Source organism: Spermophilus citellus (assembly GCF_964194105.1).
Source record: "Spermophilus citellus genome assembly, chromosome: 4".
Taxonomy (NCBI): domain Eukaryota; kingdom Metazoa; phylum Chordata; class Mammalia; order Rodentia; family Sciuridae; genus Spermophilus; species Spermophilus citellus.
The window spans coordinates 153,600,677-153,617,234 of record NC_138185.1 but is presented as its reverse complement, the minus strand read 5'-3'; the positions used below and the strand labels follow the sequence as shown (position 1 = coordinate 153,617,234).

General features: G+C 38.9%; 1 protein-coding gene across 1 annotated transcript; it reads left to right on the top strand.

The window, feature by feature from the left end:
• Positions 1-15,141: 15,141 nt before the first annotated feature.
• LOC308646590 (mortality factor 4-like protein 1) lies at positions 15,142-16,265 on the top strand. Its single transcript, XM_081289732.1, has one exon. It carries the CDS (start codon positions 15,381-15,383, stop codon positions 16,086-16,088), a length of 708 nt encoding a protein of 235 aa, XP_081145858.1. The 5' UTR covers positions 15,142-15,380; the 3' UTR covers positions 16,089-16,265.
• Positions 16,266-16,558: the final 293 nt, after the last annotated feature.

Below are 16,558 nucleotides of genomic sequence, written 5' to 3'. Positions count from 1 at the left end.
CTATGCTGCTTGCGTCTGCACTAGCCACACAGGGCCTTGGTGTGGGGTTTATAATGTAGTTTGGTTCTTAAAGCCTTGAAGCCTTTACTCTTCGTTGTGAGAATGCACCTGGGACTTTGTACATCTATAAACAGAACTAGAAGACCCTCTTCTCCAGCTTTCTCCTTTCTGGCTTCTAGACGTTGCTTCTCCCAGTTCCTTTGACTAGAAGGATGGAGTTCACTCAGAATTTTTGTCTTCTGGTCTTGTTGTGCCATTCTTCATGAATGTGCCTGGCTTTGGGGTCATGTGAAGAGGAAAAAGAGAGAGAAAATAATGTAAGAGGGAGGATTTAACTCACACTTTTTGCATGACAGGTAACTGGCACTCTGATTTCACTGTCCAGAAAGATTTCCTCCAAAAATTGGTAACTGTGTTGAGGCCACCATCATCGATGCAGCAGACGGACCTCTCCACGATTGGAAGAGAAGAGAGTTCAAAAGATAGGAAGTCCCCTCACTTTCTGCACCTCTCATGGGTTCCCTTTCTTGGCTCTCTGATCAGGACAATGGATTTCTCTCTCAGAGTTTTTGCTTCTGCACCTGCTCCACAATTCCTCAATTTAGCCTACATTTAGGTTACAATCAGGAGCTAAAGGAGGAAAAAGTAAAAAAAAAAAATAAATAAATAAAATAAAAAGCAAACTAGGAAACTTACCACTATACTGGTCATTCTTTTAACTTTTAGCTTCCTCTCCAATGTGCTGTTCTTGTTTACTGTTCAGAGTCCTCAGGTTATCCCTTTTAGGATTTGTCCAGTTTGTAGTTGTATTCAGTGGGAGAGATGGGCTGCAGTGAGTGTCTTCCACCTTCTCATTAATAAGTGATTGACTGAAGGATGTGATCAACCCAAAGAAAATTTTACTATACCCAGTTTTGAATAAATAACCACATAGAAGACACTTTCACAAAAATCACAAGAACAGTAGGAGAAAGTAAGACCATCAATAGTTATGATTTAACTATTTACAAGTTATAAAGGAGTGTAAGTTGTATAACATTTTTGTAGGATTAGTTACCCAAAGAGCACCAGATACCCAAAGAGCACACATAAAACTCCATACCTTTTGGCTAAGCAATTCTATTTCTAGGAGTTTAATGTGACAAGTTCACATAAGTGGATTATTAATAAAGATGTATTTGTAAGACTGTTTATAATAGTGCCACTTTTATTTCAGTAAAAAATACTGAAACAACTGAAATGTGAAATAATATAGAAATGCTTGAACAAATTGTGCCATAACTATAAAGTGGAAGGTTAAGTAGTAATTAAGAATATTGAAAGAACCACGTAGATACTGGTATGGAAAACGTTCTGTTAAAAAATCAGGCTATAAAACAGATGATAACATTTTAAAAATATGTATATGTGCTTTGTATATGTGCACATATCTACAAAGATGTAAAAATGCCTTGAGGATTTAACTGATATCAATGAACAGGCTTTAAGATACAATATTTTTCTTCTGGGAATAGTGGCACATGCTTATGGTCCCAGTTACTCAGGAATCTGAGGCAGAAGAATTGCTGGAGTTCAGAAGCTTGAAGCCAGCCTCAGAGACATAGTGAGACACCCTTTTGGAAAAAAAATGATTCAAGATTTTTTTTTTTGTTTTTTATTCTTTTCCTGCATTTCCCCAATTTTCTGTGTTCACCATCATAGCAGAGCCCCTTACTGCTTACTAAATATCTATGTGATTCCTTATATTTTTCAGCCTCACTTGCATATTTATGTTCATGTAATTGGGTTCTGGACAATGGAATATTTTTGGAATAACTTAAAATGCCCCGTAAATATATACATAATGATTTTGCTTTCTCTCTCTCTCTCTCTCTCTCTCTCTCTCTCTCTCTCTCTCTCTCTCTCTCTCTCTCTCTCTCTTTTCATGTGGTGATCTTTAAGGCCACAAATGCTAGGTGGGTTATCTATGTGACAGAGGAGAGATACCTACCCTACATTGGACTGTATCATGTGTGGGAAACAAGCCTTTGTTTTTCAAGGTTGTTGTGGTAGCTGGTATTAATTACCTTGATGGATACAAAAGTCTAATGAGGAATTATTAAGTATAATAATGCAGTAAGAAATTACTAAGTACAGACCCTAGGAGCTTAGGAAAATGGTGAGACTTTAATCTCCTTTTGGATGCCAGTAGGTCAGAAACACTTTGGAAAAGTTTTAAAGATTAAGAAAAATTAATATATTTTAATTTAGAAGATGCCAATTTGTTAATTTATAGAAAGAAGTACAGTGACGAAATATATTCTTCATGTTTGGTCAGCAAATTTTAAACCTTTTGATAAGCCCCAGAGGAAGTCAAATAACTAAGAGAAGGTTTGCTGGTAATCCTGTAGCTGGACTGAAGCAATCTGTCTGGCTGTCACAGTAGGTTAGTGCAGTGGTTGTACCTGCAGCAGCACGTTGGAGGCCCAGCTCTGCCATGTATCATCATGAACACCTGGATAATGCACTTCATGATTATGCATCTTGGTTTTCTCATCTGGTAAAGGGCAATGATGATAGAAACTGCATCTTAATCATTGTAATGCAGTGGGGATTCATTTCCATTTGAGCAGCAGATTCTTTTCCTGCTTAGCTCAAGTCAGAAATAGTAGCTTTAAGAGTCTGGGTTGGGGCCTTCAGTAATTTGCAGACTCATGGCCTGTTTGCAGATGCATGGCCACGTTAGCTGAGAGATATGTTATGAAGACCTTATAAAACACTACTTTGAAAGGTTAATAATGAACATGAGATGAGAAGGTAGGCATCCGTGATCAAGGGGAGAGGGATGAGGAAAATGAGAAAAGAGTGGAAGGGAAGAAGATGAAAGTGCTTCTTTATTAGGAAACAATAACTGCACAGAGTGTATTTGTCAGATTGGAGAGAGCTTGCCAGTGCTATTCTGAAGGAAAGCTTATTGTTTTTAGCATGGGAGGAAGTACTGGGTTAACTCATGTGTGTGAAAGATCTCTTATAAGAGGTTTTTATATAAGTAGTTAAGGATATCTGGGAATATCTGTATTGACTTTTTTGTTTGTTTGTTTTAAGTAAGAATAGAACAAATCAGATCCATAAAAATAGCAGAAACTGCTTTGGTCAACCTGGAGCTTGGTGATGTGGGGATGACTCAGGAATAATGAGAAGGAGGAGACCGTATAGTATTGACTTTCTTGCATCCACAAGAATGAGGCGGAAACGGATGTACAGCTTGAGCAGGGGATAATCTTGAGCCATCTGGGGAGACGGCTGAGTTGTGGATAAAATCTCCCGAGGCCATGAACTCCAGAGTGTAATGGACAGGGGAGCTGCTTGTCATTTCTGCAACTGGCATGATCCAGAAAAGCAGCATAAACCAAGAGTTTATGAACCTGTCCACTCTTTTACCCTTCCATTCCCTCCAGTAGGGAAGAAAGAAAGTAGGACTCCATGGGAGGAGTGACCAACCATTGGGGATATTTTCTTCACCAAATTCAGCACTTTCCTCAAGATTTAGAATTGGAACCAGCATTAGTAGTTGAAGTTAACTGAATCAAAGAGTGTTAGGGAAGAAGTTCAGCTGGATCCATCTGTGGTCCACACTGGGGCTGTGGAGGTCCATTTTGAGGATATGCTGAGGCCGTGGGGAAAAGTGAGGAGCTAGGTCAAGCCGCAGGTTGGGGAGGAGTTCTACTGCATCAAGGCAGCCTGCAGTAACCCAGAGCAGGGTGGGCTGGATGGTGTCCAAGAAAACTCGCTAGAATGTACATTGCACTTTGTCAGGTTGAAAGACCATATGGTGAAACTATTAATCATAGGAGAGAAAGAAAGGAAATCTGTGATCTAGCAAAACCACAGATATCACAGCAAACAACACCATACCTCTCTCTTTCTGGAAAGGGTAGGAGCCTGTGCAAGGGAGGAATGTACTTAATGAAAAGAAATCACGGAATGGCAAGGAATTGAAAACTACAGCGAGAATAAGATCAGAATCCTTCTGCTCTTTGCTGAGCTTTCAGTAAACAGCAGTAAACAGATGATACGTGGGGAGCTTAGTTCCAACTGGAGATGTCTTTAACATTGTCAATCCTGTGAAAAAGACACTGGAGGCTTCCAAGGAAATGAGGGCATAGAAACTGAATCAAAGAGTGTTAGGGAAGAAGTTCAACATGGAACCATAGAGGCCATGTTTCTTTAGCAATGCTCTCTAACTATTTTGGTGGTTTACTTATGTTTGTCGGGGGTGGGGATATCCACTATAGGGGACAAAGAGATGAGAAGCGTCAGTATAGACGTTAGAGGCCAGAACTCTGGCTTTTCAAACACTGGATTCAAGCCTGGTCTGTGATTTTTTTTTAATATTTATTTTTCTAGTTGTAGTTGAACATAATATCTTTATTTTATTTATTTATTTTTATGTGGTGCTAAGGATTGAACCCAGGGCTTCGCACATACTAGACCAGCGCTCTACTGCTGAGCCACAACCCCACCCCCCGGGTCTGTGATTTTTTACTAACCCCTCTTAAATCTCAGCTTCTGAATTTTCAAAGTAAAGACAATAATGGTAGTTAGAAAGATCAAATTAGATGCTGGGTAAACTGTAAAAATCCTACTTATATTTTTAACATGAGAACAACAACTAGAGTTGACCTGGACACCACCTTACCAAGTACTTGAAGCTTCTAGGCTGTGTGAGCAGTTTTAAGGTTAAGTCCTAAGACTATTTCCCATTAAGACTCTTCTTCCAATGGAATACATAGCTTTGGGAGACTGAGTTGTATTAATTGGTATTGATAAACTTGTATTGAAGTTCTGAAAATGCCACAGCACTGAAACAAGACATAAACTTCTCTAGATCCTGGCTTCTTTCTTATTTGCTTGGGAAAGATGTCATAGTCATTATAAAATATTTAAAACTCAAAAGTCTTCTGAAGTTATCTCACTATAATCAGTGATGGGCAACAAAGAAAGCAAGAATGTCCCGAACAAGACTTTAGGACTTGGGATAATGAATGAAAATTTCAAAAGAAATTCAGTCCAGCATCAGGGCCTGGGAATGAGATTCAACTTCTTTCAGGAAATTTAACCTTATTTTACAGTTTGATTTAGCCACCTTGTACGATAACTGAGACTTATTTCTCCCTTGCATTAAGTCACCAACATGCATTTTAAGGAACTTAACTTTAGTTGGGAATATTTCTCTTTATGAACATGAAGGTTTTTCAGGAGAAAACAATTTTGATAATGAGATGCTGACATCATCCACTCTCAAGGCAGGATATTTCAGTCCGTGGCACCTCACTAACCAGGATAGCATAATGTGCAATTTTAAGTTGAGAAAAAGAAGGGCATAGATTCCTTCCTAAATCTCAAAGTATTGGGACATAGGATTTTTCCAGTCCACAGATGTTTTGTAACTTGGAGTCATCACCAGGTGAGGCACAGAAATGGCAGCTGCCTGGGGGTCAGGGAAGGGTTGGTAGAACCTGCCACAAAATGCTTTATATTGAAGACACATGCACCCATTCATTTATTCTAGAGATATGTATTCAGTACTGATATACCTGGCACTTAGTTGGCTTCTATAGAGGACATAAAACCTCATAAGATAGAACCCCTGCTCTCAATATGTTTATAGGCAGTGCGTTCTCACTCTGGGTTACTTTTCCATGGTTTTAAGAATTCTTTTAAAAGTCAAGGTGAAATACACCTAACACAAAACTAGGCAGCCTTTAGTACACATAAATATATGTGTGCAACCCCTGCCTCTGTTGAGTTCTGAAATATTCCCATAACCCCAAAATAAAACTCCATATCAATTGAACATTGCCATCTCTTCCTTCCCCATCCACAGGTAATTGTTCCTATGGATTTACTTGTTATGAAAGGTTCATATAATTGGAATCATATAATATGAGGCCTTTTATGTTTTACTTCTTTGAATTAGCATAGAATTTCCAAGACTCATCCATATTCTCGTACTAAGTATTAGTAACATCTTATCATTTGTATGGCTGAATAATTTTCCATTGTCAGTTTAGATCACAATTGTTATCTGTGCATTTGTTGATGAACATGTAGGTGTTTCCATGTTTGGGCTATTGTGAATGGTGCTACTATAGTCATTCATATACAAGTATTTGTTTGAGCGTCTGTTTTCAATACTTTTGGGGGTGCAACTAGGAGTGAAATTTCTAGGTCATATGATAATTCCATGTTTAAAAATTTGAGGAACCACCAAGCTGTTTTCCATGGACACTGCCTTCTTTTATATTCTCATCAGTAATTTTAATTTTAATTTCCAAGTTCTTCACATCCTCAGCAGCACTTGTTATTCTTGCTGTTTTCCACATTTAAAAAAAAATTATAGCTATCCTATTGACTGAGAGTGAAGTGATATCTCATTAACGTCTGACTTGCATTTTTCTAATGTTTAGGATATTGAGCATCTTTTCACACGACAAAGTATTTTTACACAGTAACTAAGATGTCCATGAATAAAGATGTCAGAACATCCAAAAGCCATTGCTATCTTTTGCACCTGAAGGGGAATGGGACCTGAAATCGTGGAACACAGAATTAACAAACTTGGGAAGGAGGAGGAATAGGAGGTGAGGGAGAGGGAGGTATGGGCAGATTTGGGAGAGATTGTTTGAGTTTGGGGAAGAGGAGCAGTTGGGTAAGAGCATTTGAGAGAGGAGACATGAGAACAACTATTAGAAAGGGGAAAGCACTTTGAGAAAATCAAGAGTCCTGTGTTAGTCATTGTTTTCATTGCTGTGACCAAAAGACCCAACAAGAACAATTAGAGGAAGAATAGTTTCTTTGGCTCAGTTTCAGATCAGCCCATAGATGGCTAATTCCATAGCTCTTGGCCCAAGGTGAGGCAGAACATCATGGTAAAAGCGTGTGGTGGAAGAAAGTAGCTCAGGACTTGGAAATCAAGGAGAGAAAGGGGGGGGGGGGAGAAATGCGAGTGAGCGTGTGCCCCACTCACCAGGGACAAATAATAAACCCCAAAGGCACACCCCCAGTGACCTACCTCTAGGGTGGCTCTCATAACCCAATCATATTTGACCTCTGAAAATTCTTGCATTGTCTTACATATGAGCTTTGGGAAGTTTCCTCATTATTTAAACTGTAACAAGCCCCCTCCAGTCTGTGAAGGTCTGTACTTTAAAACAACAATTTTAGGGTGTATAGAATGAACCAGTATCTCTCATGATTGTTTTTAAATGGAAAATTCATGGTTATAGCTTTGGAATATGCATTTTTTTTCTTCTTATTTATCTCACACTTAGCAAGAAATCCAATTCTCATCAAGAGAATTGCTTTGGAGTCAATTTCTAGAAATAGGATTTAAGTTCCCTTAAGAGGAACTTTGCCTCAATGTATAATACTGAGCCCTGACCCAGGAGCCCTCATCTTCTATTCTGTTCAAACCCCTTCCTGCATTTACATAAAGTGAGTTCTGCATACGGTGGGGTGTTAGAGTATGATGCCTTTCCCAGTTAGGCTGAGCATATGCTCTGGTTGTTTCTATCCTCATTATTCTACTAAAACTGCTCTCCCCATAAAGAATGTTTTCCTAATGGCTGAATCCAGTGGCCTTTTCTTGATCCTTACTTAACCTATTTAACCTAGTTACCACTGGTTGATCATCTTCTATTAAAAAATGTATGTTGCTCAGTACGTTATATATTTTGTTTTTCTCTGAATTTTGATTTAGATGTGCTTATTTATTCTGTATCACCAATTTGTTTGTTGGCCCAATACTGCCCAGAACTTTAGCTTCAGCATATTCCTAGTTCTCTGAGTTCCAGCTTCCCACCTCCAGTTCCTTCATTTACCATCATTAAACTCCCCAAGTGACAGCCAGATCTTTCATTATTTTGTGGTTTTTTTCTTATTCTTTTTTTAAAAAAATTCTGATCATTATTACCATAATTTGGGCTCATATATTAATAACTTAAATGACTTCTGTTTATTCTGTTTTTCCATTTCCAGTCTGGACTATACACAATGAGACTCCTGTGATTAGTTCAAGGTCACTGAATTTCTAGAGTGGGTAATATATTAAATTCCTACTCTGAAGTTGTCAATTTTGCACTGCTAAATATAAAGATAGAGCACAGTTTCTTAACATAATGCATTTGATGTCCTCCCAAATCTAACTTCATGCCTCATGTCTCATCATGTCTTAGGACAGGCTCTTCCTTTAGGATGGGCTGGCTTGATCCCTGTTCCCTCAATGATCCATTCCTGTGCCTGTTCACGGGTCACTGGAATCTCCTGCTGGAATGTCCCTCCACTTATCCAAATCACACTCATCTTATTAAGGCTTGAGTTAAGACTTCCTTCTCCTATAAATCCTCCCATAGTCATCCACAGCACAGATCCTGAAGACTGTTCACTATTAAGAGGCTTGCAGAGTTTCCAAACCATTGACATATTGGAATAGAAAATTCTTTGTAGTGGTGGACTGTCCTGTGCATTGTAAGATGTTTGGCTGCATACCTGGCCCCAACCCACTAGATGCCAACAGCACAGTCTCCTCAAGCTGTGGGAACAAAAATGTCTCAGACATTTCCAAATGTCCCCTGTCTTAGGTAATAAAAGAAGAGTTGAACCAATGGGACTGTCGGTATTTGAAAAATAGAGAGGGAAGTTCTTTTCTGGTACACAGACATCATGTTTTTTTTTTCATTTTTTTTAAATTGTTGGTCGTTCAAAACACTACATAGTTCTTAATATATCATATTTCACAGTTTGATTCAAGTGGGTTATGAATTCCCATTTTTACCCCGTATACAGATGCTGTATCACATCAGTTACACTTCCATTGATTTACATATTGCCATTCTAGTGTCTGATGTATTCTGCTGTCTATCCTATTCTCTACTATCCCCCTTCCCCTCCCCTCCCCTCCCCTCCCCTTTTCTCTCTCTACCCCCTCTACTGTAAATCATTTCTTCCACTACACAGACATCATGTTAAAGGATGTCTTCCATCATACTTAGAAGATTGAGTTGGATAACATCATTATATGTCTATTTTCCTTAAGAGTTAGACAAAGGGGATATACATCTATGTTGACAGAATTTTTGTTGTTGTTGTTAGAAAAATATATCTGATCCACGGAAACTTATAGCTTATGATTTCATTATCATGTTATTTGGGCTTAGAAATGGATCTTTGGCACATGGAATTAGTAAAAGATAAAGCAAAACAAGTATGCTGAGCATTCCTTGGAAAATATCTATTCACGCACAATTTTAAAGAAACAAAAATGAGAAGGCTTACATTGAGGTCTGCATTCAGAATGTTTGTAATTCAGAGAGTCAGTAAAGAGCAAAAGTGAAACTCAGTAATATTTAGATCTTTGCCGAGAGTCTTTCAGAGTTCCCAGTGTTTATTGCAAGTCCACATTCTGGCAATTTAATCTAAGCTTACATTTAAATACATTTTTGATATTAAAAATTTACTTTAATAGTATTACCTTCAAAACCCAAATCCTAATTTGAAAGTGGAGTCTTTTTTCTTTCTCACTCTAATTCAAAGGATGTGGAATGTAGGAATGAATTAAAAGTTAGGAATTTACAGAAACTTGGCTGGTTTATATCTCTGGACGAAACAAGACATAGGGAAATGGCAAAGTACTGGCAGTAAAGTAAATGGGAAACCATCTGAACTTAGGGGATCTGGGCCTTAAAGTTGACTGGACAGATATGCTGCTCTGTCTACACTCATTCTCAGTGTTTGTTATCCAGACTCTAAAAAGGATAAGACTATAGCCATTTTGTAAATGAGAAGACTAGAGTCCAGAGGACTTGGTAATTTGCCGTCTTTTACCTAATCCTAAACTAGATCTAATTTAATGACTTGGGATACATGAGTCTCTCTGTACTGTTTGCTCCTAAGTATGTTGGGTGTCTTGACTATCCCTTTTTTTTTTTTTTTTGATCCAAGATCTTCTTTTTATTTTTTTAGATTTCTATTTGCTTTTAGATATATGTGACCATAGAGTGTATTTTGAAATATCATATGCACATGGAGCGTACTTCCCATTCTTGTGGTTGTACATGATGTGGAGTTCCACTGGTGCTATATTCATATATGAACATAGAGAGCCAGTTATTTCTCCATGTAGGAGAATAAACCATGGATGCTTTTTAGTGTGGACTTTCTTCTCATGAGCAGGATGAGACAAAAATGCTGCTCTTTTTTTTTTTTTTTTTGCAAAATGTTTATCTTTATGCTCCAAAGTAGTTCTTGGAGACATCTAGTATGCTTGCTTATTTTACAGATGAAGAAGCTGATCCCAGACAGATTACTGATTCAGAGTTCATTGACTATCCTTGAAAGGCAACAAAATACACTTCAAATAGGATCAGACAGTACTGCTCTTTATATCTGAGACTTTGCATTGGACAAAAGGGTAGCTAGCTGAGCTGTAGAAATAATTTCAAAGAACCTGTTACTATTAGGAAATACCCCTATTTCCTAATTCTTCTATTTCTATTCATTCACTCCTCAGTGAATATTTGAGACCTAGGGACTCAGGATTCAGTTGTGAACAAAACAGAGGCATCCTTTTAAAAAATAAGAGTTTTCATCCTCTTTCAAGAAGGAACATCTGACTCTAAGAGGGACAAGTCACAGGAAGGCACATCTATCTTTTCCTCTAATACTCTCCCTTGCTCCTCCCCAAGAGGTTGGTGAGACTTGGGAATGAGTGTGGACCCAGGGTCTCTGCCTCCTTCTCTTTCTGAAGCACCCCTTGCTGGTCTGTCTTGCAGTGTGCTCACATGGGAGGCTGTCTCTGTAAGTTTGGAGCTGGTAATTCAGTCATTGGGAAAAATATTTAAATATTTAACTGTTCATCCAAGCCATGTTCTCCATTACTTTGTCAGTAATAATGTTGCTGTGTTGGTTCTCTGTCATACTTCTTTTTCTTACTTGGTTTAGAAGTCAGAGGTAGTGATGGATGAGCAGCCTCAGACTTTCTACACCGGCCCTCTCAGTCAATGTCACAAATATCATCAACTAAGAGCAGAAGCCTTTGCCGTTGGTTAACATAAGGGAGCTCTCCAGAAGGATCTAGCTTCCTCAGGAGCCACCATTTGGACACGTGTAAGTGGGAAATAAATGTTTTGAATATCTCATTCTGTGAAGTCCTCTGGCCAAAGAATTCTTGTCATATACTCATGGTAACATACTCATCCTGGATGTTTACATTTTTAAATCTAAAGAGCCAGTTATTTCTCCATGTAGGAGAATAACCTATGGATGCTTTTTAGTGTGGACTTTCTTCTCATGAGCAGGATGAGACAAAAATGCTGCTTGCTTTTTTTTTTTTTTTTTTTGCAAAATGTTTATCTTTATGCTCCAGAGTAGTTCTTGGAGACATCTAGTATGCTTGCTTATTTTACAGATGAAGAAGCTGATCCCAGAAAGATTACTGATTCAGATTTAACTAATCACTGTTCCCTTTCCTCATCATCCCTCCTCCACAAAGCCAGTTACTGGGGGACAGAGGTTGGATCAGAGCCCCCTATGCACTTTTCACCACATCACAAACCATTCTCATGAGAATGATGTTAGAATAGTCCAAGGGAAGTATCTTTATAAAATTGTAATTAAAAAAAACAACAACTGATTTTCACCTTACGTTTTTCTTTACAAAGTTTAGAAAACAAAGGAAGAGATGAAAATAATCCATTATCTTTCCACTCTAAGTGAAATAATCACTCTAAATATTCTAGTGTTTCCTTCCAATTTTTTGTGCATGTAGATACAAATATACACATCTAAACACATTAAATTAGGGTTGTACTGCATGCACTGTTTTGAAATCCACTTTTTTTCCCATTTAAAAATATAGTTTGGAAATGTTTTCATGTCATTTAGATAGTATTTCTGCAGCATTATTTCTACTGCTTCTATGATATTTCAATGTGTAGATGTAATTAATCTCTTAGAGTTGAATGCTCAGGTTCTCTTCAGTGATTAGTTATAATAAACAACAATGCGAGGAAGTTTCTTACAGTTAAGTCTCTACATATGTCCCTTTATTATACAAATGAGAAAGCCGAGGCTAATTACTTGAGTTCCCTAAGTTCACATGGCTTCTAAAGTCAAGCTTTCTGACTTCAGATCCTGTGCTTATTCCACCATGACGTTTACCCTCTGCATTGTGGGACATGCTCCAAGGGTTAGTTCCCTTCTCATGGTCCCAGGCTGTTCTGTAGCATGGCATTCCAGTTTATTCATTTTTAAGACAAATACTTACTGAGACTCTTCTGTGTGCCAGGCACTGGTTCTACCCCTGGAGATAAGCAATGAGCAAGAAAGATGAATCTTTGCTCTCATGGAGATTTTATTCTAGTTGGGAAGAGTGACAATAAATAACCAATTTTGTAAACAAAGTAATCTCGGAGAGCAATAAAAGCACTCACAAAAAGCAAGCAAGCATGCATATTTGAGAAGTATGAGGTTAGAAAGTGAGTGGATACTGTTGGTACATATATTTATTGAGTCTGAACACAGACTCAATAAATCCCCTGCTTCTGAGTGCATTTGCTCTCAAACAACCAGCTTCTGTGACTCTTTTCAGAGACTTCCTTTGGGCTGCAGGCGACACTTTGTAGGCAAGATCAGAGAGTGGGGAGACCCTGAGGGTTTGATTTCACATTTCCCTCCTCCAACCAACCTTACTCTCATGGCAGACTGGTTCCAGAGTATAAAAGCCCAGCTCCCTTGACTTGAGTCCAGACACATTCTCATGACTCATTTAAACTCCTGTGGGATCAGACTGAGGCAGTATATCCTTCCTAAGCCACATTCATATGAATCTTTGTCTTAGGGTGTGCTGCTGAGGACCTGACCTGAGATGTGGGGATTGCTCATTTAGACAGGTGAGCAGAGAAGCACTCCTCAAGGAGTGACTGGGTGTGAGGCGCTCAGGCCAGCAGTGTCAGAGCTTTATCCCCACCCTTTCTAGGTTTGAGAGCCTGTCCGGGTGGGGATGTGATTGACCATTGACCCTGAAACCAATCACTGACCCTGACTTTGGAATGCTGTCTCTTTTCACATAAAAAAACCTTCATTGGATGGGATTTTCCCTTGAATTTTTTGTTCCCCAATAAAGCCCACTCCCTGGCGTGTTCTCTCTCTTGCTAGTCTCTTCTGTAAACCTCGCTATGGCATTAGGTGGCTGGAGGCGGGAGCTAGGAGAAGCCATCCTGGAGCTGGTTTTAAAGGTAATTAGAGTCTTGTCTCTTTAATTTAAAACTCCCTAGCGTTTTCTCATGATTCAAACCTTCTTTCATGAAGCCAGCGCGGGTCGCAGGCTAGAAGATGTCATTTGGGGTAAGACCCAAATGACCAAAAGAACAAGTCTTAAGAAGACCTAGAAGCAGAGCATTCCCAAAGGCCACAAGGTGGGAATGAGATCTGGATGTTCAAGGAACAGAAAAGAGGTCAATGTGACTTCATAGTGTGTGAGGGAGATGATGTGGGGAGAAGCACCCTCGAAACCCTGCCTCAGCTGGAGGCCAGCCTGCACTTGCTAACATCCCTCTTATCTGTACTTAAGAGAGGGAGAAGTTGGGAGAGGTTTCTCCCCTCATTACTCAACACCATCTATGGAGTGAAGCCTAAAACTGGGGAGAGACCATATGAAAGACTATGGGCTCCAAAGAAAATTGAGAACAACTTGTGTCTTTCTGGAATTGTGCTTGAACAGTATCCTGGTTGCCTGAGGGTTGTTTGTAATGACCAAATACACCTAATAATCAGAGAACAAAGATCTGGGATCTGGCTCTTTTTGTACTTTAACCAGGGAAAAGCCTTGTGCAGCACCTGATAAGAGACTCATGTGATAATAACTTCCAAGCCTTAGGAATCCTCTCATTTTAATCCCCCTTGGAAGAGGGTAAGTAAGAACACCCCAAAGCCTCATGGAGCTCAGCTCCCTTGGGATTTGGGCATGAAGGGTCCTCACCTATTACATTCATCCTTTGTTCATTGTTAGAATGAGTCAGCAGCCTTTTGTCACTCATGCAACTGAACTTTTGATTTGAATTTTTAGAAATAAAAAAATGGTATAAGTGGAGTTTTAGGGCAAATCCCTGAAGAATGGGACAAAATATCATGTTCTTTAAACAAAGCTATTCTACTTAGATTTTTCAAGTATTTTCATGCCAAGGCTTTATTTCCTGTTCCAGGTGCATTCAACGACACATAATTGGTGCAATTTCTTCCTGATTCATTTTATTCTTTGTACTTAACGCAATTTAAAAAGAAGATTTTAACAGGGTATTGATTATTTATGCCTAAAATCCCCTACTTTTTTGTGGCTATTTGGTCCTATTTAATTTTGTCAGTATTTGGGTTAAGCCATAGATTTCAATGAGATGCGACTTGGTGACCTTTCACAAAGGGCAGTGCTCCAGAGCAGAAAGGAATCTTCTGCCAAGTTCTTCTTGGCAGACTCTGTCAATCAACTGACTGGCATCAGCATTGCTTTCCTACTTTTAATATGAGACCAGGTTATATTCAAGAGACCAAGGCCTTGCCAATGATATAAGGAGACCAAATAAGTTGCTTTAGTCACACACAACAGCAAATATATTTAGAAGTCTGGGTTGTAGGTAATATGCTGCCCAGTAATTTGTGGAGTCTTTGAGTGAGATATGAAACTTTCTGTATGAAACCTCAAAAATAAATAGGAGAAAACCTTGCCTCACCAACCTTTTGAAGCTGATTTCAGCATGAAAATGGAGGATTGTTATTTTTTTTTTTTCTTAGTAGCTGTGTCTCAGATCAGAGAAAACAGAGGAAGAACTATGTGTTACATCAGGGTGCAAAGCTTCTCTCTGATCTATACACACAAAGGTCAGCTTCAATCATGATCTGTTGATTTTGTGACCAAATGTTCTGATCCACTCAGAGTACTTCTAGTCCATGCCTGTTGTTCCAATGAATTATGAATAACTCCACCAGCACTCAACACGTGTCTTTGGATAAAGTACATGGCCATCTTGCCTATATATTTGTATATATGGATATGGAAAGATGTCAAAACTACAACTGAAGAAAATCAAATTCCTGGCTTTGTGCGGGGAAAGCGCATTGCAGAGGGTGAGCGAGTGCTGTGCTTTCATGGGCCTCTCCTTTATGAAGCAAAGTGCGTTAAGGTGGCCATAAAGGACAAACAAGTGAAATACTTTATACATTACAGTGGTTGGAATAAAAATTGGGATGAATGGGTTCCAGAGAGCAGAGTGCTCAAGTACGTGGACACCAATCTGCAGAAACAGCAAGAACTCCAAAAAGCCAATCAGGAGCAGTATGCAGAGGGGAAGATGACAGGGGCTGCTCCAGGAAAGAAGACATCTGGTCTGCAACAGAAAAATGTTGAAGTGAAAACCAAAAAGAACAAACAGAAAACACCTGGAAATGGAGATGGTGGGAGTACCAGTGAGACACCTCAGCCTCCTCGGAAGAAAAGGGCCCGGGTAGATCCCACTGTTGAAAATGAAGAAACATTTATGAACAGAGTTGAAGTTAAAGTAAAGATTCCTGAAGAGCTAAAACCATGGCTTGTTGATGACTGGGACTTAATTACCAGACAAAAACAGCTCTTTTATCTTCCTGCGAAGAAGAATGTGGATTCTATTCTTGAGGATTATGCAAATTATAAGAAATCTCGAGGAAACACAGATAATAAGGAGTATGCTGTTAATGAAGTTGTGGCAGGAATAAAAGAATACTTCAATGTAATGCTGGGCACTCAACTGCTCTACAAATTTGAGAGACCACAGTATGCTGAAATCCTTGCAGATCATCCTGATGCACCCATGTCCCAGGTGTATGGAGCGCCACATCTACTGAGATTATTTGTACGAATTGGAGCAATGTTGGCCTATACACCTCTGGATGAGAAGAGCCTTGCTTTATTACTGAATTATCTTCATGATTTCCTCAAGTACCTGGCAAAGAATTCTGCAACTTTGTTTAGTGCCAGCGATTATGAAGTCGCCCCTCCTGAATACCATCGGAAAGCAGTGTGAGGAGGTGTACTTCATTCACTTGTGTTTGGATCTCTGTAAACACATTTTTGTTCTTAGTCCTTCTCTTGTACAAATGATGTACTTTGAAGATGTTAGTGTATAACAAAATTGATGTTTGTTTTCTGTTTGAATTTAAACAGAGAAAATAAAAGGGGTTACTGCTCCTTTTTTCCTTTCTTTCTTTTAATTTCATTTCAAAGTTGCTACCAGTGTATTCAATGATGGACAACAGAGAGACATGCTGTAGAGTGTTTGCCTAGTTGACAAAGCTGCTTTTGAATGCTGGTGGTTCTATTCCTTTGACACTACGCACTTTTATAATATGTGTTAATGCTATATGACAAAATGCTCTGATTCCTAGTGCCAAAGGTTCAATTCAGTGTATATAACTGAACACACTCATCCATTTGTGCTCCTTTTTTTTTTTTTAATGGTGCTTAAAGTAAAGAGCCCATCCTTCGCAAGTCATC

Bases quoted from the DNA above. Each gene is read 5' to 3' on its own strand.
- LOC308646590 (XM_081289732.1), top strand. From the start codon at position 15,381: ATGACAGGGGCTGCTCCAGGAAAGAAGACATCTGGTCTGCAACAGAAA.